Raw genomic sequence first — 25,181 nt, forward strand, 5'->3', positions numbered from 1 at the left:
CTGCCAACAAACTTGTTCACGGCGACTACGCAGCCACTCATATCCTTGGAACCAGCATGGCCCCTGTCTTCTGCCTGCACATCCGATTGGACGTCCCAGCGCGCAACGGCGGCCAGCGCTTAGAACCGTGTGTTCACAGTCCTTCTCAGGCTCGCTTGCGTGGGGTTTGCCGCCGATTCTGCCGTGTCAAACTATCAAGGTAGCATTGCTGCACCCAGCTCGACCCGGGTGCTGCCTGCCCAGGACTCGGGAATGCGCCCGGTGTTGGAGACCACAACAATATGGGACCACTTAGAGCATCTGCTCAGGCTCTCAAAATGTGGTGGCAACCCCATTAGACGTCGACAGGGACTCCTCGTTGACTCTCCGTTCTTACTCTGACAGTGTTGGGCCTGTGACTGTGCTTGATTACATTATCTCAGACTCGGGCGCCTCCCTATCGCTAGCATAGTCAGAGCTACTGTCAGCTACCCGCCGCAGCACCACCTTCGATGGCGCCACCAACAATACGACAGCCGAACCAGCCATTGCAATGTGTCATCGACAACTGGCAACTCGAGTCGTCTTTCTTCGGGAAGTTACCAGCAGAAATCCGGCAGCTAATCTACAAGGAGTGCTGGCTAGCTTCTGGCCCCCAACAACACATCTTCCTGCGCCAAGGTCAGCACTCTACACATGCGAGTGAGGCTGATGGAAGTGGCAAGACCAGCTCATACCTTACGCACTTTCCTTGCTGCAAGACTTCCGAAGATGACGAGGAGATCCTTGCTGAGCATGATCACATTGTTGAGGCTAAGAGGCAGTCAAGATCTCGCAGCTCCGCATACTTCGTCGATGAGGTGTGGTCATCGAGATTCAATTCACCATGGCTTGATCACTGGAGATGTGAGGAGGCAATGATGGAGGAGAGCCTGTTGCGCGAGTTTGAGCACAGCAGTGGTGTCAAGGCGAGGCAGAGGACATTGTTCATGCCGTTTCTTCTCTGCTGTCGGCGCATGTAAGTTAGGAGTAGCACGATGCTTGATAATTTCTCCAGACACTGACAGACGTCGCTTCACAGGTACCATGAAGCATTAGCGAGCATCTACGCAAGCACGACGTTCATATATACGGACCTGGCAGCCGCGCATCGCGCGCTTGTCTCGCTGTCTTCTCCTACAGCGCCTCTGGTGCAGTCACTGGGTTTCTCCTTGGCTCTTCCCTACGACATCTTGCATCAACACCGATACTATTCCTCGCCTGGTGCTCAGACTGGACCGTGGGCAGAGTTGTGCGTGGCGCTCTCCAACATGGCCCGTTTCAGTGCCTTGAAGTCCGCAGTCATACGCCTCGATCTCGCTGGCGGGGACACGAGAGCTACTGGATTGACCTCTGTCGTATCGAGCCACAGCAACAACACTAGCAGCCCTTCACCGGGAGCTCTTCCAAGCCGACGTTCATCGCTTGCCTCTCTTGACAATACCCCAGTTATCGAGCACGAGGACCGAATGTGGTGGCAGGTCCGCGAGCGCTGGATCTTGAGTCCTATCAGGGGTATGCTGGCGCGCCGGCTGACGGTGCATCTTCCCGAGAGGCGCAGACGGATAGGTCCTGTTGGGAACAGGAGGGGCGCCATTCTCCCAACAACAAACTCCTCGCCGCCATCATCGCCATTGACATCATCATCCACGCCGGCCTCTGTACACTCGTCCAGGGCAGACAACGGCGTTTCTGTCAGAGACTCCGGGGTGGATCAGGATGACAGTCCTGAATGGATGTGGCCATACCAGTACCGCGAGGGTGATGCGACCCCATTCATTCTGCAGCGTTATCGGCGATGCCGTCTACCTCGTGGTGGTGTCGTCATTAACAGGAGTTGCTCCGGGTCTGGCCCGCCTAGTCCCAGAAGCCTTCTGAGGTCGTGGTCTTCAGCAAGCAGTACAGACGGGTCCTCAGGTCCGAGTAGCCCCGTGCGCAACGCTCATGCAGGCAAGCCCGGTCCCGGCAAGGGAGATGCGGCGGCGACCAAGACGGTGCAAAGGGCATTGAACGCGTTGATAAAGGGGCGATCGAAAGAATGACGTTGTGGTGGTGAAACAGAAAGTGCCGGCTTCTGGAAGCAAACAAACAATATGATACCCCATGATGATGAGCAGACAACACTTTCAATGTATATATTTATTTCTCCTATACCAAGAAGAGCGAGCAACATGTCTCGTCGCGCGGGCTCTCGGCTCCAAAGCGCCTTACTGCTGCCGTGCAAATGTAAACGCGATGCCTGGCTGTGGCGTAAAGTGCAAGCACAAATTTCTGGAAAGAAATCAATTCTTTCGGACTTCTCTTCTCACTGCTGACCGAACTACTCAGATGGAGATGTCGAACAATTGATATTCTCGCGGGCTGATTGATGCAGTCGCATTTGTCCTTTCTGCGAAAGGTTAATGGGCGATCAATCATGATTCACCACAATTTGCGCTTGCATGGCCAGGCGGCGGGCGCCTGCCCTTTCCCCCCGCTCGGCTTTGACTTACATCCCATCCACGCCCTCACTCACTCGCGTACCTACGTCTACCATGAAAAGCACGTTGCCCAGCCACGTCTTTTACTTGCATAGCGGGAATACACTGAGAAGATGAGGCCTGAATAACCGATCCTGATATGCAGCCGTTATACTGAGGGAGCCTAAACTCCCTTACTTTCGCACAAGGGCCCCTCCACCATCAAACGCAGCGGGCCGTTCCGCCTCCCGTGAGCCGCAACCCCCTCCCCAATGAAGTGAACACCAGCACTCGCCCCCTCCGATAAAGTTTTGGGCCTGCGAGCTAACAATGTTATCTTTTATGGTGAGAAGCTCATACTTTCTCGACGCCGAAGTTCGGGAGCGGCACGCGGTGAGGATATATTTAGTGGACAGACCATCATTTGTGTCGGCCTTCTTCACTGGCACCAGGGGGGAATCCGGACGCTACAGACCTTTCCGCCCGTCGGAAGCGCGGATTCAGATGATGGGAGACAAGGAGTCGTCCGCAGCAGCCGCCGTCAGAATAGCGATGACGACGACTATCATCACCATCGGAAGCAGCGAGTATCTAATTGACAGAAAGCCAGTAGCGAACATATCGGATGCCACCACTATCTGCAATCGATCTGAATGGCGGCAGGAAGTCAGACTAAGCGGGGAATACATCCCAGCCACATTAGTCAGGGATGAAGTGTTGTTCCCGTTGCCATTAGAAACAGACGCGGGTCTGGCTGGCACTGACGGGGACGAAGGCGACCGCTTGTTAGAGAAGGTTATGGCTTGGTACCGCGACAAGGGGGATGATGTTGTCTGGACTGAGGAATTCCTACGAGGCGAGTTTTGGGAATTCCTCTTTTCCCTTTTTGTTTTGTACACGCTAACATGTTCTATGGGTTCAGTCATTGTCGTGCTTTGCAACAAGCGAAACCACGACTTATTCCTTGAACGGGGCAGGCAGCTTAAAGTCATTCCCTTGGTCGTCGGCACTGGTGGAAATGCAGAAGCAGCACCAGGCCCGCATGTCCTGCATTGTGTATCGGGCGAACTGTTCCCTGTACGAAGGCTGTTCGAGGACTGCAATGACTGCTTTGTTCGAGGTGTGATCTCGAGCGGTAGAGATGATGGAAGTGATGGCGAGGAGACTTTTCGCTGGGTCCCCGGAACGAATGTAAGTTTCCAATCGCGGGGCTACGGCATGAAGCACTGGCCGACTTGCAAGAGGTCGAAAACACCAAAGAGTGCTACGGCAGGATATCGCAGCCACACAGCCGTGAAGCTGACACTCGGTTTGGCAGTGCATCCCCGTGCCGTCTCGGTTACAGTGCCCGCCTCCGTCCACTGAGCGACCACTCAGCGGTCTACGATTTGGCGTAAAGGACGTCATTGACATTGCTGGCCTAGAGACCGGCTGTGGCAGTGCAGACTACAGGAAGTTCCAGGCCCCAAGAACCAGATCTGTAGCGTGCGTAGAGCGCCTCTTGCGCGCCGGAGCAGTCATGGTGGGCAAGATGCGCTGCTGTCAATGGTGTGACGGCCAGGATCCCCTGGAGCGGTAAGTGTTTTTTGACCTATGACCATGACTCTGATGACTCTGAGCCCACTCTCTAAACCCCAGCCAGCCCAGGCCAGCCCAGGCCAGTCCGGCCAAGGATCTGGACCATCAAGCTAACTGACTGACCTACAGATACGAGGAGCCAACGCCCGTGAACCCTCGAGGAGACGGCTGGCAAAAGCCATCTGGGTCGAGCTCTGGGTCCGCGGCAGGTGCCGCGAGCTACCCCTGGTTTGACTTCACAGTCGGGACAGACACTGGCGGGTCTATCCGACATCCGGCTGCAGTCAATGGGGTGTACGGCATCCGGCCATCTCGAGGGAGCGTAGACAGCGCGGGGCTTGTTTGTTCCACATGGACGGACACGACGGGCGTGTTTGCTCGATCGGCCAAGATCGCCAGAGACGCCATGATGGTGATGACGGATCCCTTGTGGCTCGAACAAAATGCGTACGGCACCCGTGACTCTGGCAAGCCACCGACCAAGTTCAATCTATTATACGCCGTCAACTCGCCTTATCCTCAGCAATCTGACAACAAGACGCCAAAGTTCTTCTCTGCAGGCGGCACGGGAGCCGAAGCCAGCACCCCGGCGGGGAAACAGCTCGAGGCCTTTGTGCGTGCCCTGGAGGAGCACCTGGGCTGCAAACGACGAGAAGTCTGCCTCGCCGAGCTCTGGCAGCACACCCGCCCTCCTGAAGCAGCATCATCATCATCCGCCGCCGACCTGACTGGATGGACAGAAAAGATTTACCAAAACGTCGTGTACCACGATCTCGCCAAGAACACCGTCGAGCCATTCGTCCAGCGTTTCAAGCAATCCAACGGTGGCAGCGGGGGAGGAGGCCTTATATCGAGCCCACCACCCGAGCGAGGCTCGACTACGGCAACGACCTGCCCGAAGCAGATTACCAAGAGTCTGTGCGCAAACTGCGAGTGTTTGGCGACTGGGTGAACCATCATCTCCTGCCCATACCTTCTTCTTTATCTTCTTCTTTTTCTTCCACTACTCGTCAACAACCACAGATAACCAAGGAGGACAAGTCGCCAGTCACGCTCCTCGTCTATCCTCAGAGCTGGGGCGTCCCGTGCTACCGAGACGAGGTGGTCCGGCGAGTACCAGGCGGCGACGACAACAAGAACAACAAGAACAACATATTCTGGAGCGGGTTCTCCACCTACGGACTCAGCTACTGCTCCGGGTGTCCGGACTTTACGCTGCCCGTGGGCGAGGTCGAGTTTCGCTCAAAGGTCACAGACACGGTGGAGAAGTTGCCGGTAGCGATATCCCTGCTCGGCCCGGGGGGCTGTGACAAGATCATGCTGGGCCTGATTGCGCAGCTGGAGGACGAGGGGAAGCTGAGGGCGGTCAACACCGGACCGAACTTGTTTCCAGAGTAAATCAGTCACGGAGTTTGGGAGGAGACATGGCAAAATGAGATATGCCAACAGTGAAAGCGTGTAACAAAGATACATCAACGTTGAATGGTAGCTCAAGTGGGACTGACTATGAAGAAGATTACAACAATGTTTCCCACGGCTGTCAGACCTCTTCACAAATTGTGAAATCACAGCTCTGTCCATGACTGAGCACCAGACCCCTTCTCCCCACACGGCACTGCTCACCTCCGATTACGGATGCGGGGCCGTCGGGAGGTGGACCGGAGCGGATACCTTCGGGCCGTCCATCGCAGGGGTCTGCAATTTGTCGATATTTTCCATTCTCCCAGCAGCGTCTTTGTCACACAATATTCAAACAAGAGTTTGTCGCCCTGACGCGGAGGTGTTGGGTACACGACACTAGCGCCCTTGCCGTGCAGAGCTTATCCGTTCCACAACACACCCCAGAAGCACTCCCGGGAGCACGCGCGAGCACCATGACAAGCTACGGCTCCGCCCCGTCGCCGGCCCAGCAGTCGCTGCAGCACAATACCGCGTCCACGGCCATCTCCGCACCCGAACATGGCCAGAACGAGTCTGGGAGCAGTGGAGATGCATCTGGGCGCCGATGGAAAGAGCGGCTCAAGTCATTCTACGACCGCAACTTTGGCCTGTTCCTTGTTTTCGTGGCGCAGTCTTTCGGCTCCGTGGTACGTACTTGGCTCGTATTCCTCCTCACAAACTGGCACAATGGGCCATATCTGCATCATGCTGAATACTGTTTGCCACGCTCTCATAAGCAAGACTCTGAGAACCAGCCGCTGACAATGTCTATATCGGCTCGAACAAACAGATGTCGACCGCGGCGAAGCTCTTGACTTCCGCAGATGCCAAGAACCAGCTCAGCGCGCTGCAGATCATCTTCGTCCGTATGCTCGTCACTGCAATCCTGGGGTCCGGGTATATGTGGTACAAGCAGGTGCCTGACTTTCCGCTCGGGCCGAAGGGGTGTCGCCGGCTGCTCGTGCTGAGGGGGTGTGCTGGGTTTACGGGGTTGTTTGGTCTGTATTGTGAGTTGTGCTTTTCCACCCTTGGCTTGCAAGGCTGTAATTCCCTGAGAAGTAGGGAAATCCGCTGACAATTGCACAGATTCCTTGGCTGTCCTGGAGATTTCGGATGCAGTGGTCATCACATTTCTGGTCCCGACATTCACGGCCCTGGTTTGTTTTGTCTGGCTTAGGGTATGTGGCCTTCAGCACGACAACGCTATTCATGCCAGTCACTGATATCGACTTCTCGTAGGAGCCATATACGGCGAAAGAGGCAGCTGCGGGCTTTGTCGCTCTCACTGGAGTCCTGCTCGTGGCCCGGCCCCCATTCATCTTCGGCAAGAAAATCACCAAGCCGATCACGCTGGCAATATTCTCACCAAGCGACACAACAGTGGGGGCATTTGACGCTGCCTCTCTGACCATGTACTATTCGACGAGCACCTACGCCGTGGCCCCGCAGCCGTCTCCGGCAGAGCGTAGCGTGGCCGTCCTGGTTGCGATACTAGGCACGTTCTGCGCGGCCCTGGCGTATGCGACGATCCGTGTCATCGGCAAGCGTGCGCACTCTCTCGTCAGCGTCAACTACTTTGCCGTGGTGGCGACACTCGGGTCGGCGTTGGTGATCTTGGTACACCCAGATCTGCATTTTGTGCTACCTAGAGGCGTGCTGCAGTGGTATGTCTGATTCGACCCTTTCGTGTGTGTGTGTGTGTGTGTTGCACCTATAAGGGGCGCCGAGGCTGACATGTAGCACCTAGGACTCTGCTCACCATCATCGGCGTTGCTGGATTTCTGCTGCAGTTCCTTCTGACTGAGGGCTTGCAAAGGGAGAAAGGCGGGAGGGCGACCAATCTCACTGTAAGCCAGCCAACGCTCCCCCCCACTTTCGCTTTAAACCATGCCAGATGTTATTCCGTGTTTCGACAGTCCTGCTAACGTAACTTGTCAGTACGTGCAACTCGTCTTTACCCTGATTGTCGAGCGCGTCATCTGGGGCACGACACCACCGCCTATCAGCCTTGCGGGCAGCGCGCTCATCATCGGCGCCGCAATCTGGATCAGTCTGCAGAAAAACGGCAGTGGCGCCGCGGCGAAGTCGGCTAATGTCAAGACGAATGGCACGACGCAAGAAGCTGGACAGCCAGATGATGGCTCTGTCGTGGTGGATGAGGAGACGGCACTGCTAGGGCCGCGTGAGGAGGAGATCAGACGGTAGATGGTTGTTGGTGTGGAAGGTGTGGAAGGTCGCAAGTGAGGGACGCAGCAGCGAATCCGAGGCTCGATACTGTTTTGAGCTGCAACCAATTCAAGGTGATGCGAATATGGGCGTGCTCCGAGGAGGAAGGTGTTTTTTGTCCGTGAATGTTTGCCAGTGCCCCGTGTGGTGATGGATCTTGCCTGGTGGGTGTTGGCGAGTCAAGCGCGTGTGGATATTGGATGGCCTCGAGCTACCCCACCCCAGCGAGCTTCATATTGTGAGAGTGAGCAGCTGCCAGTGACGTCGATCCCAACTGCCGGGTGCACCGGGGCCGCCCAATTGAGGCTATCGCGACCTATCGATTCGCTAGCACGCTGCAGTGCTCCAGCCAGCGCTGCGCGGCGGCCGGCCGGAGCAGGGCCCCCCAACAAATCGCTGCTTCTTTGTCGCTCCCAAGACTTTCTGTCGCACCTGCCTGCCATTGTTTGCTCTCCGTGGTCCCCCACGCGCACTGCTCCCCTTTGCATTTGCTGAGAGCGAGCCGTTCCTGCAGTGTCTGCCCGCGGACAGTAATCATCCTCCCACCCCACCGTCACCGTCACTGTCCGTCACACCAGGCCGTAGACCCCAGCTCGTGACCTTCCCAATGCCTCCCCTCTCCTTCTCCTCCTCCTCCGCATCCATCCTCCGCGGCTTCTCTCTCCTCACATCTGCTTCTCGGCACACCACCTCCAGGTCTCTTGCCTCTGCCCTGCCAGCTGCGCTCCCTCGCTTCAACACACACACAACTGCTCTGCGATACTGCTCGTCGCACTCCTCCTCTTCCTCTTCCGCCCCGACGCCCTCCACGCCCACAAACACCCGCAGCTACTCGCTCAACGCCGCCAACATGTCTGGCGAGGACATTGACAAGTATCTCAAGCACTCGCACGACAAGGTCTTCGAGTACAACCAGAAATGGGCCGAGCAGAAGGCCAAGGATGACCCAGAGTACTTTACGAAGCTCTCGGCCGGCCAGACCCCCGAGTATCTGTACATTGGCTGCAGCGACTCCCGCATTCCCTTTGAGCAGATCTCAGGCCTCCAGCCCGGCGAGGCCTTCATCCACCGCAACATTGCCAACCTGGTCGTCAACGCCGATCTCAACGTCATGTCCGTCATTAACTACGCCGTCCGCCACCTCGAGGTCAAGCACATTGTCGTCTGTGGCCACTACGGCTGCGGCGGTGTCAAAGCCGCCATGACACCCAAGGACCTGGGCCTGCTCAACCCCTGGCTGCGCAACATCCGCGACGTCTACCGCCTCCACGAGAAGGAGCTTGACGACATTACCGACGAGCCCCAGCGGTACAACCGCCTTGTCGAGCTCTCGGTCCTCGAGCAGTGCCGCAACGTCATCAAGACCGCTGCCGTCCAGCAGTCGTATGCAAAGAAGAAGTTCCCCGTCGTCCACGGCTGGGTCTTCAACTTTGAGAACGGCCTCATCAAGGACCTCAAGATTGACTTTGAGGGTCTGCTGCACGACATCCAGAAGATCTACAACCTTACCGAGTAGGGTGGTCCCAGCGACCTACGGACAAAGGAGAGTCGCGTTATTGTCGAATGTAGGAGTAAAAGATTGTCGAATGTTGCGTGTTTGGTCGATCAGGCGTTGAAGGAGAAGGGAAAGGCGTCAGGGGAAAGCAAAGATAAGCAAGGTAGTTCAAATAAGCACAATCCAGGAAGTGGCCAGCAAGGTCACTGTCATATATGTAACCGTTGTCGTTGCAGTCCCCATTGAACAAGCTAGGATGGCTGGGTGCTGGTGTGCGTGTGTCCTCGAAGCCACCCAATGACAGGCGTGCCAGTGTGACGGGGCAGGGAACATCCCCGGGCCGTCCGCTTAGATCCGAGATCTTGACAGCCTTTTATGGATGATGCGGCGCCAATGCGTCCATATGTGGACGGTCAATGTGGTCAAGGTCAGCTGGGTGGACCGGCAGGCGCGGCTGGTGCTGTGAGAATCGTACGATGATTTTCACTGCCCCTGGTCCGGTGCCCGGGTGCGGGAGAGGTGGGGGGGCTCGTTGGCCTCCCGGTCCTTGACTGCTTCCTGTGGGACTCAATGAGTTCGAGCGCCTTGAGAGAATGCGATAAACCATCGAGGAAGACACTGGGAATGGCCAAGCCCTCTGAAGCTCGCCAGCGGGCTGAGCAATCGACGGGAGTCGCCAGAGCGGAGAACCCCGCGCCTTTTCTAGAGTGCATGAGCACTCTGCAAGGATGGCTACAGCAGAATTCAGGCCTCGTAATCAATCCATCACGGCCGAGGTCTCTTGGAGGCTCCTCTCGCGGTCCAGGCACGACAGCCGCGCTATGCTCACATCATCAATCATTCTTCCGATTTCTCATCCATGATGAACTGTTATACCAAAGCATGCATGCGTGGCTCGTATACCTGTAGGGGATTTGGCTGGCTCGACATGGGAGCTGGTAATTGAAAGGAACTGGCCGCCTAGACTGGCTGCTTAGCGGGAGAGTGGCGACATTGGCAGCTCCACCACACCACACCATGCACACACACGACACCCACACCCCTCGGCACAAGCGGCCTGTTGGTAGCGCCCGCAACGGATCTGACTAGAGACGGGGAGGGGGTTATGGCCACCCAGGGGTTATGGCCACCCCAACCACCTGATCATGCAATCACGACAACCTTCCACAGTACCACCAAATTGCAATAGAATTTCGTAAAACTTTGTGATTCAATTATCTGCTGTCTGGACTGCAGCATCCACCATGTCAACGGTTGCTGCACCTGCCTTGCGCTGCTCTGCGACCTCCTGTTTCCGCGCTACGAGCTTTTCCGCCTGCTTCTTCGCGAGGCCACTTTGAGAGGCCTAGACCTGCTTGCGGTCGACAAAAAGCTTACTGGCGTCATCGCGCTTGATTCTTTTATGTGGGAATGGTGTTAGACTGTCGATTTCGGCGTCCTTGTGGTGGATCTGGTCGCGAAGTGAAGCGACCGTGGAAGCCAGCTTGTCCAGGCCCTTACCCGCCTTCTTGACGATGTGACGATAATCCCTCTCCAGCCCTCTGACCTGGCCGTTAAGGGCGCGCACTTGAGCTGCTAGGTCTGTTGACTTCCTCGGCGTAGTAAACTTCGCGAAGGAATTGTCTAGAGGCGGGTTCTCGAGCTCTGGAGTGGTGGGCAAACGGTCGGTCTCTAGCACCCTGTCTTTATTGACCCGTTCCGGGTTAATGGGCCATATTGAGGCCCTGCGAAACCCTGCCTCGATATTGCTCTTCTTGAAGGCCTCATTGGCCGCCTTGTAGTAGGCTCTAAGGAACCGCTGCTTCTGTAATGGCGCGGCGACGTCGTACGACTGCCACGCCTTTGTCTCGCGGCGATAGGCCCCCTTCAGGACGGAGAAAGGCACGATATCGAGGGGCTGCGTTTGATGTGATGTATGCGGTGGTAGGTATTTAAGATGTACCTTATTGCGCCAGTAATAATACTGGAATTCGTAGGTAGCATGCGTAGAGGCACTATCGAGTACCAGGAGGCGCTACTTATCCCGAGACGGCTGCGTTTCCGGGAGGTATATCTCTTGTAGCTAGTTAACGGCGATATCCCTAGTGCACCACCCTGACGGAGTTGCCTCGAACTTATATATTTCCATCTCTAGTGGCTAACTGCCCTGTTCAGGGAACTATTGCGCTTGAGGATTTTCCCCTTGCATGATGAAGAGGGGTGTTAGGCGTTCGCCTTCTGCGGAGATGCATTCCAATATTGACACCTAGGCGGATGCCTTTGAAGAGTCTATCTCTGCCCGGCGAACGTAGGAACTGCCAAGTACCTTTCCGCGGTAACTATCGCCCTCCTGGAGGCCCGTTTCGTCGAGGTTTGCGATGTTGTTGTATTTGATCTTCTTTGAGTCGATCTGATACTGTAAATTGCGATAAAAAGTTGCTAGAGTCTCTCTGTCGGTTCCCTTGGCTCGCGAGGATTCCAATGGGTACCCGACCTTGCTTGCAATACTTGGGTTGCGTGAGAGGAAGCCGTTAATCCAGCGCCCTCCGAGGATGTCATTACTGCCGGATGCGTTAACGATGGATTGGGCGAAGCCTGTGGCCTGCGTACGCGACGGAGCACGCCTAGCGGCCTCCTCATTGATAATCCAGCTATAGAGGAACGTCTCTTGACTTGGTGATAGCTTCATTTGGAACCAGTGGCTGTTGCGCGCGTTCTCTGCGCCGGTAAGGCGGTTTCTCAGTGTCGATCTAGGCACTCCCCAAATGGCGGCTGCCTTCTTGCGGTTCTCGCCTTTTTCGACCGCCTTAAGTGCCCGCGCGATGCGCCACTCGTGATCGACCTTATCAGGCTTCATTACAATGGAATTGGACGATTCTGGGCCAAATGGTGACGCGACGAATTTGTTGTTGTGATGGTTGCTGAACGCGCATCACGATGTGGGGGGGGGGGTGGCCAGAACCCCTGGGTGGCCATTACCCCCTCCACCCCCTCTAGCCCGCGTCGTACCTGAACCTAGAGCGACGCCGCCCACGGTGAGGTTTTGATGGATGCCGCAATCAGCCCTTGGGCTCTGGAAACCTCATGGGCCAGACTATGAGCCTCAGAGCCTCACCTGGGCTAGTCCATGCTCGGCTTCAAGCCATCATGTCCGTCTGCCGTGGCTGTCCCCACCGTTCCCGGGGCTTTCAGCCTCCGTGCCACCATTTGTCTCGGGGGATTACGTCCTCCAGCGACGTGGTGACAGAAAAGACATGGGCACACACCGGGTGATCCCTACCCCCGTGTATGTCTTGCGCAGGGCCCCGGCACGAGGCTGGGCGCTACAGCACGGCAATCAATATCTGAGATACTGTGGTCAGCATCGGGCTGGCGCCTTCCGCCTGGCTAGATCGCCAAAACTAGAGGATGCGGCTTCCTGGGCGTCCACGGCCAAGGCTGCCGAGACGCTGGCACAGGCTGCACCCCCAAGCCATGGCTTTTGGGCATGACCTGCATGGCTCCTGCATCCCGTCCCGTTCCTTTTCCGCCGCGCGGGCCGTCTGGTCGAGGCACGCCTGTGTTTTCTGGCCCGCTTTGGATTTCCGTCTTATCTGTCCCAGTCGTAACCTGCATTCCCTGATAACTTGGACCGTTCGGCCCTTTTTTTGTTCTTGAACATCTCCCTCAGCAAGACTACTTCACCCATCCTCGTCCCGAGCCTGTATCGCTGCGTTGTCTCGTCCTGCTGCCCACTTTGCTCTGCCTGCTCGTTGCTTCGTCGCTTTCCAACTGCGGTGTCTTGCTCCGCCCAATTGAGTCGACTCACAGAAAACGCACCATTGAACCAATATCGCGGTCTGCTGGCAGCTCTAATTCGCGATCATCGCCTCGGATACGGCAAACCAAGCACGAGAAGGCCGCAAAACCTCGCTCCCTCCACGGCTGCCGTGCCCACGGACGGTGGAGACGCCGTTGATCCGGATCGGCGCAGGGATCGGCTCCCTTGCTCTCACGATAACGCGCGGGCTCAACAACATCAGGGCCGCCACCAGAATATATTGTCATCCAAGTGTTCCCCTGAGGCAGCACTGGGCTCGCATCTTCACTCAATCCTCAAGGTTCCCTATCCCTGAGCCTCGACAAGCCATTTTCTTCTACAAAGCAGCACAATATACATAATCCGCCACCATGCATCGTCCTTCATTATCAGCAGGCCTCCTGCTCGCCGTCATTCTCAACATCCATAGCACATCAGCACAAACATCGTCACCAAAGCGAGGTCTCGTATCCGTGCCGGTCGGCCCGGCGTCCGATGAGAGGAACTGGGACAGGCCCGGGTCTTCCATCACCTGGTACTACAACTACAAAGCCGAGCCGTCCCAATTCTACGCGGACAAGACACAGGAAGAGTTTGGGTTTGTGCCCATGCTCTGGGGTGCCACCTCCGGCACGGACTTCTACGATTCGGTCACTGCACAGATCAAGGCTGGCCGCAACATCACACATGTCCTAGGCTTCAATGAGCCTGACGGGCCGACACAATATGGCGGAAGCAACATTCTTCCCTCGGTCGCGGCGAGTGTCTGGGTCAAGAACATTGAGCCCCTCGCAGCTCTGGGCGTCAAGCTCGGCCTGCCAGGGACGACGGGGGGCTGGGGAGGCGTGCCGTGGCTGCAGCAGTTCCTGGGCAACTGTTCTCAGATTGTGAGCGCAGGCCTGCCGGAGAAAAAGAACTGCACATACGACTTTGTCAACCTCCACTGGTACGGCAACTTTGAGGGCCTGGCAAGCCACATGGGCACATATGCCGCAGCGTAAGTGTCTCGCACATGCAAGGAGGTACCGGATCCGCTGGCTAACAAAAGTTGCTACCCAAACAGATTCCCCAACGTCACGCAGTGGATCACTGAGTATGCGCTCGACAACCAGGATCTGCAGGCGACGCAGCAGTTCTTCAACATGTCGATGGAGTACTTTGACAGACTGGAGTCTGTCGGGCGGTACTCGTACTTTGGCGCGTTCCGCTCGCAGTACAGCAATGTGGGACCCAATGTGGTCATGCTCAACAATGATGGCAATCTGACCGACATTGGCTCGTGGTATCTGGGCGGCAGCGCGACGGGGATTGATCCTCAGTCTGGCACCAAGGTTAACGTCGGGGCCCGTTCCGGGGCAGGCGCCTCGGCTGCCGTCCTTGTGGCCACATGGATTACGGTCTGGGTCTCAACTCTGCTGTAGTATGGTCTCCGTCTTCGCGTGCTCTCCAGGCGGGATGCCACCTCATTGACATATGGGCTGTTCTTGTTTTACGACTGGGATAAGGACGATGAATGGCTGCATGAAAGGCTTGTGATAGCCGTCAGGCGCACGTATCAACCACGAACGGACTTTGGGGGCGTTTGAGCAGGCGGTTTGGGAATACCGGCTGATCCCTTTGGCACAGTATAGACATAGACACTAGAGCGGCAAAGACTTGTTTTTTTGACAAATACGGCATGCTTACAAATTGTGAAAGATCACGAGAGACGCGCCTCGTCTGGGGAAGATGGGGTAGAGCTGGGGCAAACCTTTGGTGGAGGGCGAGGCCGAGGCCGAGGCGGCGAGATACTAACGGAAGGGGTAGAGAAAACCCGACATTTGCACCACGGACAGCGGCGGAACTTGTTCCGCCCTAGGCATGGCAGTTGTTGTGGCACATTGTGGGCGATGGGCGACACAGGCACTCGGTGAGATTTTCGTGCAGATGGAATGCCTGCCCGGCTTGAGACGAGATTGCCTGCCATGCAGCCTTCAGGACATGCGACCCGCGGGATTCCCCAGATGGCGGGCCACGGTGGCGAGCAGGACGTCTGGTGATAATCAAGGCGATTGAGATGGGGAAAAGTAACGCCTGTGAAGGTGGAGAGGACTACCGGGCCCGCGCCTGGAGGGCGGAAGCAGGGCGTGACCAGCGGAACGGCGCTAGGGCCCTCCCCTAGGTAGCGCACGCACGCTGCGAGGGTGCTGAGCTCAGCATGCCCAGCTGCTGCCCACGGGTGTGCTCTGTCCTTGGGGTAAATGCCTCGGCAGAGTGGCCGCTGGTGGGGCGGCAGTAGAACACGGGGCTCTCGCTTCGTTTACCCCAGAACTCCCTGGTCCTTTAACTTTGCCATCGGCCTCCTCGTCCTCCGCATTTCCAACTTCAATCCACTCCCCTCTTCCTCTCTCCTTCCGACCTTCTGCTTCGTGGACCAGCGGTTGAACATCAGTCACACATTGCTCGACTACTCCAGGCGAACGACGAGCACATACACATCTTCACACACACAACACACACACATACCTCACACACATCGCCACCGCCGCCATGGCTGTCGAACGGGTCACCTCGCTGCTCAAGCACATCACCCCCGGCTCCTCCCTGAGCCACATGTAAGCACTTCCATTGGGCTCTTTCACTTCGAAAATACTTGTCGTCTGGTGTATGGTCCCGCGGCTAACCTGTCTCCTCCCTTGCCAGCACCTCCAAGAACCCCGATGACATTGTCATCACCTGCGCCATCCGGACGCCCCTCGCCAAGGGCATGAAGGGCGGCTTCAAGGACACCTCGGTCGAGTACCTCATCATGGCCATCCTCGAGGCCACCCGCGAGCGCATGGGTTTCTCCCCGGACCTCATCGAGGACATCACCATTGGCAACGTCTCCGACTCCAAGGCCGCCTACAAGGCCCGTGCCGCCGCCCTCGCCGCGGGCTTCCCCAACACCGCCGGCGCCAACAGCGTCAACCGCTTCTGCGCCTCCGGCCTCAAGGCCGTGGCCGACATCGCCCACAGCATCGCCAACGGCTCCATCGAGATCGGCATCGCCGGCGGTGTCGAGTCGATGACGATCGGCGGCGACCGCCTCGACCAGCCCTTTGACGAGGCCGTGACCGCCAAGTCCCAGGAGGCGCAGGACTGCATGCAGCCCATGGGCTGGACGAGCGAGAACGTCGGCCGCGACTTCAACCTCACCCGCGAGCAGATTGACGTGTACAGCGCCGAGAGCTTCCGCCGCGCCGAGGCCGCCCAGAAGGCCGGCTGGTCCGAGGACGAGATTGCGCCCATCACCACCAAGGTCAAGGGCCCCGACGGCGAGTTCAAGGAGGTCACGCTCACCCGCGACGAGGGCATCCGGCCCGGCACCACGGCCGAGGGCCTCGGCAAGATCCGCGCCGCCTTCCCGCAGTGGGGCAACATCACCACCGGCGGCAACGCCAGCCAGGTCACCGACGGCGCCGCCGCCGTGGTGCTCATGAAGCGCTCGCGCGCCCTCCAGCTCGGCGTGCCCATCATGGCCAAGTACGTCGGCACCACCGTGGCCGGCCTTGCGCCCCGGATCATGGGCATCGGCCCCACTGTCGCCATCCCCAAGCTGCTCAACAAGTACGGCCTCACGCTCGCCGACATTGACGTTGTCGAGGTCAACGAGGCTTTCGCCACCATGGCCGTCTACACCCGCGACTTCCTCAAGATCCCCCACGAGAAGATGAACCCCCGCGGCGGCGCCATCGCGCTCGGCCACCCCCTCGGTGCCACGGGCACGCGCCAGATCGTCACGGGCCTGAGTGAGCTGCGCCGCACCAAGAAGAAGATCCTGCTCACCAGCATGTGCATCGGTACTGGCCAGGGCATGGCTGGCCTGTTTGTCAACGAGCAGTTGTAAGAAAACAAGCATATCACCCGCGAAGAGGTCTGAGGTGAGGTGAGAAGTCGGCGGGGAAAAAAAGGGAAAGGCGGATATCTTGTATGAGCTACGCATAGTTTATTTATTCTTTTCTTTTGGGTGTTCAAACAAACCAGCGAATTTGGCACAGAAATGAAAACAAGAATGGAAAATGCATTGATAATGACCAGTCATATTCGAAGACCTAATAGAGCGTGCCGCTGGTGCTGAAGTGTTGTGTAGGGCTACCTTGGCTGGGCTATCTCTGGCTGCGTGATAATGTAGTGCAGTGCCGTGCACCCACCCAGGCACACTACCCGGCTCCTGGTTAAGCTTGCTTGCTTGTCTGGAGTAAGCTTATTCTTTTCTCCAGCGAAATGAGGGGAGCGTTGTCTAGTTCCCCATGGGTATGGTGGTGTTGGTGATACATCCGTGGCGGCCACGGTCCACGTGAAAGGAGACTTGAAGTGCCACGCGGAGGGGAGCTTATAGGAACGACGTCTTTCTGGATCCGCCGGGTTCCTTTTTCTTTTTTCTTTTTCCTTTTTTTTGTTGAATCGTTGTGGTTTCTTGCGCTTACCGTATGGCGATTTGGTGTGGCGTTCCGCTTGCTATGCTTTGTTTGTCTGGAATGAGCTTGTTCTTTCATCCTGGGAAAATGGGAACCGTTGTCTGCTTCCCATGGGTACGGTGGCAGCGGCGGCGGCGGTGGTGGTGGTGGTAGCGTCCATGCCGGCCGAGGCCTACATGGAGGGAGACCGTATGAATCGCATGGCTGACTTATAGGGAACTCATGTTTTGAATGCTTATAATTTTGTGCGTGCCCAGGTGGACCGCATGGCGCTTTGGTGTGTTCCAGCGATGTGTGTGTCCTTTGAGACAGGCAGCATGTCATTTTTTGGACCACGGGTAACGGGCAACGGGCGTGTGCACAGTCTTCTCTATCGCAAGGAACTGTGTGTGGTGTGTGTGTGTGTGTGTGTGCTTTGTGTACAACACGCTCTATTTTGTGGTCCAGCAGGACCCGTTGTCGTCTTTGACTTGTGATGGATACGAACATTGGCTAACAGCGCTACTAAGCTTTGGCACCACCGTGGTGTATTTTGGGGGTGAGCAGACCTGGACGAGCGACAGAGAGCATGTGATGGCCCCTTGCCGGGCCTCTGCGTCCAGTATCACCGGCAGCTTGGTACAGCATTGCTTTGGAGCTTTCTGGAAGGCAAGGACTGGCCTGGCCGTACCTTTCTCCGCTGCCATGTGGGAAGCCTGCCGTGGCTCGCGTGGCTGCGGTTGTTCCAGCGGCACGTTATTCTTGGGATTTAAGCTTAAAGATGGTGGGTTTACTTCGGTCGCCCATGTGCAGAACGGCTATTTCGTGCAAAGTATTGATACGAGCAGGTCAAGGCTGATGTTCCGGATACCGGAGTATGGCATCGCGAGCAGAATGATAGTGTTTCGAAGCCTAATCACGACCAACTAAGTCGTTTGGGATTCACTTCCCAAACCGGTAATTCATGTCCAGGGCAGAACCGCCTCTGTTCGCTTTCGCAGCCGCTTCCCTTGGAACTTTGGCGCTCTCACATGCAATCTCACATGCCATCTCCGAATGCCATCTCGTTCCACACAATCTTGTGCGGTACAGTCCATCCATGGATATGGAACCAGCAAGTGTCGCGACCGGGGACAAGTAAGCCATGACGCCCAACCACAACTTACACGATGCCGGTACAGCTGCTTCCCGTCCAAAGCCGGACCGCACACACAGCACTCGCCTCACCTCACATCTGCCACTACTCCCATGCCAGGCTTCACATAGGGACGGCTACGGTCATAGACTCTGCCTCCCACAAGTAAAGTCTATTCATCGGAGATGCATACGCAGGCGAGGGGACGTCTCCCATTTCATATTTCTTCACCATCCGTCCTCCGTCATTTCCCTCCCTCGTAGCAGGGAGACATCTGTTCTGCAACAGCACAGTCCAAAGCCACCGCAAACCCAGACACTGCACCAAAACCAAAACCAAAAAAAAAAGCTCATTCTTCTTTCATAACATAAAAGAAACAAAAGGGATTCAGACAACTTAACCCCCATCCCGCGCAAGCCCAAAGCTCCTCGCTCTTGACATCTCGGACTTCAGAGAACCAAGGCTCGACAAGCGAGGCCACCCAGAAGGGCAACTTCTTGTGTATACAGCACCCTACAGCACAACAAAACCACAACGTTTTATACACATCCGACGATAGTCTAGCACGTTCTCCGCAGCTACCAAGTGTACAAGCAGCACGGAGAACAACGAACCCTTACGAATCCACGGCAAAGAGAAAGCCACGACAATAACCACACAGAAAAAGAACTCTAGAAAACACAATGGCTTCGCAAGCTCAAGTCAAGACCGCCACCGCCGCCACCGTCGCCGCTCCCGGTGCCGATGCCGGTGCCGCCAGCGAGACCACCAAAGACCATCACCACCACCGCTCCTGGGCATCGATCGCCCGGGGAGCCGGTGCCGGGAGCGGCAGCAGCAGCAGCAGCTCCTCCTCTACTGCGACAAAGTCCACTCCTGCTGCCACGCATTACTCTCCCACCGACTTCCCCTCGCTTTCTCCCAAGTCGTCTTCAAAGTCATCTTCCTCACGTGCGACATCGCCCAGCTCTACCTCGTCATCATCATCCCCACCACCACGGCCACCGTATTCTTCTTCTTCTTCCTACCGTTCCACCTCACCATCCTCCTCATCGGAGACTTCACCCGGTCCAGTCAAGCTCAAGCGGTCATACCGAGACGCTTCCCTCTCGGGCCTCAGACTACCAGGCCCTGCCCTCGACCGCCGCGAGGCCACGGCTAAAACGCCGGCGAACACCACCACCACCACCACTACTACTACGGCCAACACAAACTCCACCACAGCCACTCCGCAGGAGCAGGAGCAGCAGCAGGAGGAAGAGAAGAAGAAGACAAAAGACGAGACAGAGAGCAGTGGAACCCACCTTGACACAGCAGAGGCACACATCGACAAATTCGACACCAAGGCCGCCGAGGCTGTGCAGGTCGCAGATGACACCACCACCACGACCGCCAAGAAGGATGACGAAAGCAGCTCCCCTGCCACCACCACCACACAAATCAACCCATCCGCGGAGGAGGAGGAGGAGCAGCGGCAGCAGCAGGACTCATCGGTCGAGCAAAGTGTCGAAGACGAGACCATCAAACAGGACACACCTGAGCAGCCTCTCGCCTCCGCTACTGCATCCACCAGCCTGCCCACCACCCATCAAGACGACCTCACCGGAGGCATCGTCATCGCCAGAGGGACCAACTACACCAAGGCTGCAGAGACATCATCGCGCAGAGCAGCGGACCGGGCACAGCAGGAGCCTTACGACACGGAAGGACTCTACACGGCATGGCACTATGAACAGGAGATGCGGCAAAAGGCATTGCAGGAGTGGCACGAACAGCAAGAGCTTGAGCGGAAGCAGCGCCAGTGGCAGGAGCAGCGACGACGGCAGCAATGGGAGGATTGGCACCGTCTCCAGCAAGAGGCCCGTCAGAAGAAGGCCGACGAGCAGGAACACCCGAGATGGCCGCTCCCCGAGCAGCTGCACAGCTCCGACGACAACCGGACCGAGGCCGTCAACGAGGCGCTGCGGAGACGGGCGTCCGAGTATGTGTCACAAGTCCGCGGCCGAGTCAAAGAGCTGAGAAAGTGTGGTCTCGTAGGACCAGACAGTCCATGGACTACTTGCCCCGAGCAGAGGGCGCATGCTCTCTTCGTCGAGACACGCAATGTGCTCCGCGAAGAGTTCCACCGGGAACTCACATACCGGCTGAATCGGGCCAAGGGCAATAATGAAGTCGCCAGCAGGATGATCCGCGATCCCGAGCTATATCCGATGGAAACAACTGATGTCGAGCCCCGGACCATCGGGCCAACCGAGACGTATGAGCTAATGATGGAAGAGCTCAAGGTCTTGGAGGGGAAACTCGAACCGCGCTACGTCCCCAGGCAGCTTGATCCGGACGTGGCATATTGGAACCGGCTGGCACTGGAGAGGATCATGGACGATGTGATGCCCACCGTCAAATGGTGGATGCATGTGGACAAGGACTTCTGGTACAAACTGCCGTGTTGCTCACGGGCAGCTATCCTGCAGGAGCCGGTGGAGAAACGACCGGTCAGCGGGCATGGGCCAGTCTATGGCGAACTGGAGAAGGAATGGAAACACTAAAGCAACCGACTGGATGGGTTGACGGGTACAGGGCGGCTACCTTGAGAGAGCCGGTGCAGGTCACCGGTTGTCGGCCAATCTGTGGTGGATTGGGAGGAGCAGTGGAAACACGAAGCTAATGATTGGATGGTTGACGGGCATCGGGAAATGATCTGTACATTATCCATGATATGAGCGTGGACTGGACGGATGTAGGGGGATGGATTGTACAGTATTCATAATATGATCGGCTTTTGGATTCTCTCAGTGTGAAACGCACGTGCTTGCTGTCTGTGATGTGACGTCTGGTTTCCATGGTGGGTGGGGTCTTGAGCGTCCCATGGTTCCAAGGTTGAGTTAAAGTCGAGCGAAGCAGCGCACGTGACTTCGTGTCAGAGAGGGAGCGCGACATTTGGCACGAGTCAGCGACAGTGGCTCTAGCCTCGCCAGCGATCTTGGTAGCTGTCGTCATTGGTGTCGACTCCTGGTCGAGTGCGGCCTGTCTCTGCAACGGCTTGGGAAACTTTGCTGTGCAGCTTGCCACACTGACATGGCTTCGTGCAGTGTCTGTAGCCGTCGATTGCGTGTCGAGCATGTGTGTGCGTGCAAAATAGCAGCGTGGGACTGACAGACAGGCATGGGGGATTTGACGTGCCGTGGCCACACCCACAAGTGGCAGCCCGTGTGGACAACCACTGACTGCTACAGCATCCGCCGCCTATTTGCCTTGGGTAGCGTAAGGCATTCTTCTGGAGCCTGTCACAAATGCCCAGCTTTTGTTTGTTGTTTGCCGGATTGAACATTGCTGTCCCTAGAGCCAAAGACTCGACTCGGCCCGCCCGACGACGAGAGCGGGCGGCAGGGGCGAGGGATTGGCATGCATGAAGAATGCGCAACGGGCGACAGGCATCCGGGGTGGAAACGGCGCGGCACAGGGCTGGGTGGAGGCATTGAGAAGCCCTGGGCACACAACCCTGCGGTGTTTATTGCTGTCGAGGCGAGGTGGTGTCTCCGGTGAGAGGCATCACTACCAAGTGAGGGGATCGCAGGCTGCCACAAACGGGGCGATGCTGGAAAGTGCAGTCACGAACAAGAGCTTGCGTGGCAGGCACGACACGACCGGCTTGCGTACGTTCCCAGAGTCTGGTGCACTGGCTGGCGAATGGTGTTGCCTAGTCCGGAGCTGCGCTGTACCAGACTTGGACTTCCCCAGCAGCAGCAGCAACGCGCCGCGCCCCAGCCAAACAAGAAGCACAACCACACGAGTCATCGTCTGCCACAGCACCTGCTTGCTGGCTGTGCAGGTCTGCCCAACAGCCAGTTCCATGCCACTGGAATCAAGAGGCCAACGCTCTGGAGTAAAGCAGTCGTCATACAAACACACGCCTCGCCCACGGATCGCCTGGGCAGGGGACCGTTGCTGGAGAGTGGGTGCTGACCCGAGGTCAACCACACGCGTCTAAGCCAGCTGCGCTGCGCTGCCCACTTGTGGCCGCCGTGCTGTGCTGCTGCATGCGTCGCCGTCGCCAATTAGGCCGGGCCAAGGATCCTGCTTCTCTTCGTCGTCAACCACACACACACCTGCCCTACTCCTTCTGACACGCAATACACAGCATCTTCCCATCTCTGTCAACACTCGCTCTCTCTCCGTCTGCCCCTCGGCCCCGTCGTCTGCTGCTCCCCATTGCGTTGCTGGCAGTGTGCAGAGTACCTGTGTGTGTGGGGGGGTGTGCTGCCGACAATTACACCACACTACACGACCCCAGAACAATTGACGCGCGCCCACCGCACTGACTCCTCCCACCACCTGCCTGCCCTCCCGCCGCCTCCCCTCCCACGCGACGACAGACGCGGGTCTCCGTCTCCGCCCAAGTGCTGTTGCCGCCCGCCGCCAGCGACTCTGGTCTCTTGACCGACAAGTTCGCCTCAGACACATATATCCTGCCTGGCCTCCCATCACGCGTCGGCACTGCCAGGGACCTCGCTGCCGAATGATCTTGTCACCATCCGCTTCCTCGCAAGACATGTCACAGACCACGGCAGGCGTGCTCCCTGCGCCGGACACGGCCCACGGTCACGGTCACGACCACAGCCATGGCCACCCCCACCACGACTCGAGCACAGAATCGCAATCCACAACGGCCACAACAGACATCACTGACCGCGTCTTTACTCCCCCGGGCAGCGACAGCGGTCGGAGTAGCGGCAATGCCCCCGCCGCCCCTTCTTCGCAGGACTCCCAGCTCTTCCAGCTCTCAGAGCTGGCCGCTGCCCGGGACAAGATCCCAGAGGCCGACAACGCCACGGCCGTGTCCCGCAAGCGGACCGCCGACGGTGCCGTCAAACACACTCGGAACGGGTCAATGATGTCGCCCACCAAGCCCGGCCATTCGAGAAACACGAGCACGGTCAGCGTCGCCTCGACAGCAGGCAGTCGGATTGGAGAGGTATGGATCCGGCAGGTCCCTATGGATGGCGTGTTCTTGGTACTAACACGGACTGCAGCTCTCGGCCGAGCTCCGGGCGAAGCTTTCATATGCCATGGTCAAGGTCAACAATGGCTGGCAAGGGCACTCTATCGACGAGGTGGAATCGCTGGCGTCACAGGTAGCCTCACCAACCTCGAGCACCTCGACAATACACGCCCGCAACCGCGCGTCCGCCAGCCCGCGTGTTGCGTTCGCCCCGAACAAGCTTGGCTACGGCAGCACTGCCACGAGCCCTGCCGTTCAATATCCCCCATCAACTCGCGGATATGACTCGGTATGGAAGGACAATGTCAACAGACCCCGGAGCTCAACATCGCCTACTACAGCACCGGGTATTGCTACACTTGCACCGCCGGCTCCTATACGAGCCGGCGAGCACAATTTTGCTAACCCTCGCCGCAACTCAAACGCCAAGTACACACCTGCGTATCTGTCAAACGCCTCGCCACACACTCCTGCTCAGCCGAGTCCTCTCCAAAGCACACCAGGACAGACCACCCTGCGCACGCCACAGATAGACCCGATTTTATTCTCACCGCACCAGAACTTCCGTGAGCAGGAAGCGCTGGAAACCCTTGTGTTCATGAGCAGCCCGGGCAACTCGGCCAACATGAAGCACAACTTTCCTTCGTCCCAGGGATCACAAGCACAAGGAAAAGCTGGGGTACGAACGGCCCTTCCGACTTCACGACTCGGCCCTGGCGTGGACAACCAGGCCAACGGCCGCAAGAGCCTGCCAAGTGGGCGGCCGCAACAGACACCCGGAACGCATGCTAAGCATGTCGGCTTCGCCAAGTCACCGAGCAATTTGAGTGCCATGGACGTCGACGAGCCTCAGCTTTCGCCACAGAATCGCGGCACGCCACGACGGAGGACGCTGGGTAGCGGGCCACGTCCGTCACTATCGACGCCAGCTGGTCTAGGCGGGGCGGGCAGATCTCGTCCGGCACTACAGGACGTGGACATTGAGCGAATGCTAGACCGCGTTGCAGCAGCAGGGGATAGCTCCGACTCAGAGGGCGAGATCTCACTGCCCCACGACCGAAGGACACAACAAGGCGCAGCTGGCGTGGGTGCCTGACACGGCGGCGTATATAGCCCGAAGGCGTTATTATTTGGTACGTATATATGGCTTGGTTACCGCGACAAGAGCATGGCGTGTTGTTGTAGCGAATATCCTTTGGACTGGAGCTCTGCCATGAGGCACAGACACATTCTTGCATCGCACATTTGGATCATCCTTGGTATACCCGATGCTCGGGCGAGGTTAGGAATCTCGGCTGTCAATATCTTGGGATATCATCATATCACGAGCATTATGAACTGGCGTTTGTTGTGTATTTATATAGTGCTACAACTGGAAACACATTGGCGCCCTTGGAAAGGATTGGATGTGTTCGGCCCTGCCTGTGCCATGGCAATCTTAACTGCTCTGCACGGAGTAAGTAGTCTGGTTTGACGGAGTCCTGTCTAGCAGGTGAAACATTGTTTGTGATGTGGACAGGCCCCCGCGGAACCAACCCCGCGTGTTTTGCCATTTTCGGGTGTGGGGACCAGGGGTCTTCCTGGCAGGCGCTCCATTCCCGTGGATCCCCGCGCCACTGTTGGGGGTGGACGGGA

General features: G+C 57.4%; 9 protein-coding genes across 9 annotated transcripts; 8 read left to right on the forward strand and 1 right to left on the reverse strand.

The window, feature by feature from the left end:
• Positions 1–172: 172 nt before the first annotated feature.
• B0I36DRAFT_319302 (uncharacterized protein) lies at positions 173–2,220 on the forward strand. The gene is made up of 2 exons (XM_046153390.1): positions 173–997; positions 1,061–2,220. The coding sequence occupies exons 1-2, from the start codon at positions 492–494 to the stop codon at positions 2,058–2,060; spliced, it is 1,506 nt and encodes a 501-aa protein (XP_046015980.1). The 5' UTR covers positions 173–491; the 3' UTR covers positions 2,061–2,220.
• Positions 2,190–5,554, forward strand: B0I36DRAFT_429901 (amidase signature domain-containing protein; the record flags this gene model as incomplete). Its single annotated transcript, XM_046162512.1, has 5 exons — positions 2,190–2,244; positions 3,181–3,668; positions 3,877–4,052; positions 4,185–4,879; positions 4,924–5,554. 5 exons carry the CDS (start codon positions 2,190–2,192, stop codon positions 5,451–5,453), a joined length of 1,944 nt encoding a protein of 647 aa, XP_046015981.1. The 3' UTR covers positions 5,454–5,554.
• A 240-nt stretch (positions 5,555–5,794) lies between these two features.
• On the forward strand, positions 5,795–7,900 carry B0I36DRAFT_319307 (uncharacterized protein). Its single transcript, XM_046153391.1, has 6 exons — positions 5,795–6,142; positions 6,286–6,502; positions 6,582–6,673; positions 6,735–7,159; positions 7,243–7,342; positions 7,434–7,900. The coding sequence occupies exons 1-6, from the start codon at positions 5,930–5,932 to the stop codon at positions 7,698–7,700; spliced, it is 1,314 nt and encodes a 437-aa protein (XP_046015982.1). The 5' UTR covers positions 5,795–5,929; the 3' UTR covers positions 7,701–7,900.
• An 87-nt stretch (positions 7,901–7,987) lies between these two features.
• On the forward strand, positions 7,988–9,557 carry B0I36DRAFT_319309 (carbonic anhydrase). The gene has a single exon (XM_046153392.1). It carries the CDS (start codon positions 8,329–8,331, stop codon positions 9,235–9,237), a length of 909 nt encoding a protein of 302 aa, XP_046015983.1. The 5' UTR covers positions 7,988–8,328; the 3' UTR covers positions 9,238–9,557.
• A 3,808-nt stretch (positions 9,558–13,365) lies between these two features.
• B0I36DRAFT_361209 (glycosyl hydrolase catalytic core-domain-containing protein) lies at positions 13,366–14,415 on the forward strand (the record flags this gene model as incomplete). The annotated part of the gene is made up of 2 exons (XM_046158449.1): positions 13,366–13,991; positions 14,058–14,415. The coding sequence occupies 2 exons, from the start codon at positions 13,366–13,368 to the stop codon at positions 14,413–14,415; spliced, it is 984 nt and encodes a 327-aa protein (XP_046015984.1).
• Positions 14,416–15,523: 1,108 nt separating this feature from the next.
• Positions 15,524–16,862, forward strand: B0I36DRAFT_239221 (3-ketoacyl-CoA thiolase; the record flags this gene model as incomplete). Its single annotated transcript, XM_046149674.1, has 2 exons — positions 15,524–15,588; positions 15,677–16,862. 2 exons carry the CDS (start codon positions 15,524–15,526, stop codon positions 16,860–16,862), a joined length of 1,251 nt encoding a protein of 416 aa, XP_046015985.1.
• A 2,839-nt stretch (positions 16,863–19,701) lies between these two features.
• On the forward strand, positions 19,702–20,669 carry B0I36DRAFT_319315 (uncharacterized protein). The gene has a single exon (XM_046153393.1). The coding sequence runs from the start codon at positions 19,919–19,921 to the stop codon at positions 20,564–20,566; it is 648 nt and encodes a 215-aa protein (XP_046015986.1). The 5' UTR covers positions 19,702–19,918; the 3' UTR covers positions 20,567–20,669.
• Positions 20,670–21,071: 402 nt separating this feature from the next.
• B0I36DRAFT_319316 (uncharacterized protein) lies at positions 21,072–22,089 on the reverse strand. The gene has a single exon (XM_046153394.1). It carries the CDS (start codon positions 21,665–21,667, stop codon positions 21,209–21,211), a length of 459 nt encoding a protein of 152 aa, XP_046015987.1. The 5' UTR covers positions 21,668–22,089; the 3' UTR covers positions 21,072–21,208.
• A 1,007-nt stretch (positions 22,090–23,096) lies between these two features.
• Positions 23,097–24,642, forward strand: B0I36DRAFT_361212 (uncharacterized protein; the record flags this gene model as incomplete). The annotated part of the gene is made up of 2 exons (XM_046158450.1): positions 23,097–23,519; positions 23,578–24,642. The coding sequence occupies 2 exons, from the start codon at positions 23,097–23,099 to the stop codon at positions 24,640–24,642; spliced, it is 1,488 nt and encodes a 495-aa protein (XP_046015988.1).
• Between the last annotated feature and the right edge of the window lie 539 nt (positions 24,643–25,181).

This window comes from Microdochium trichocladiopsis (assembly GCF_020744255.1).
Source record: "Microdochium trichocladiopsis strain MPI-CAGE-CH-0230 chromosome Unknown B0I36scaffold_3, whole genome shotgun sequence".
NCBI classification, from domain to species: Eukaryota; Fungi; Ascomycota; class Sordariomycetes; order Xylariales; family Microdochiaceae; genus Microdochium; species Microdochium trichocladiopsis.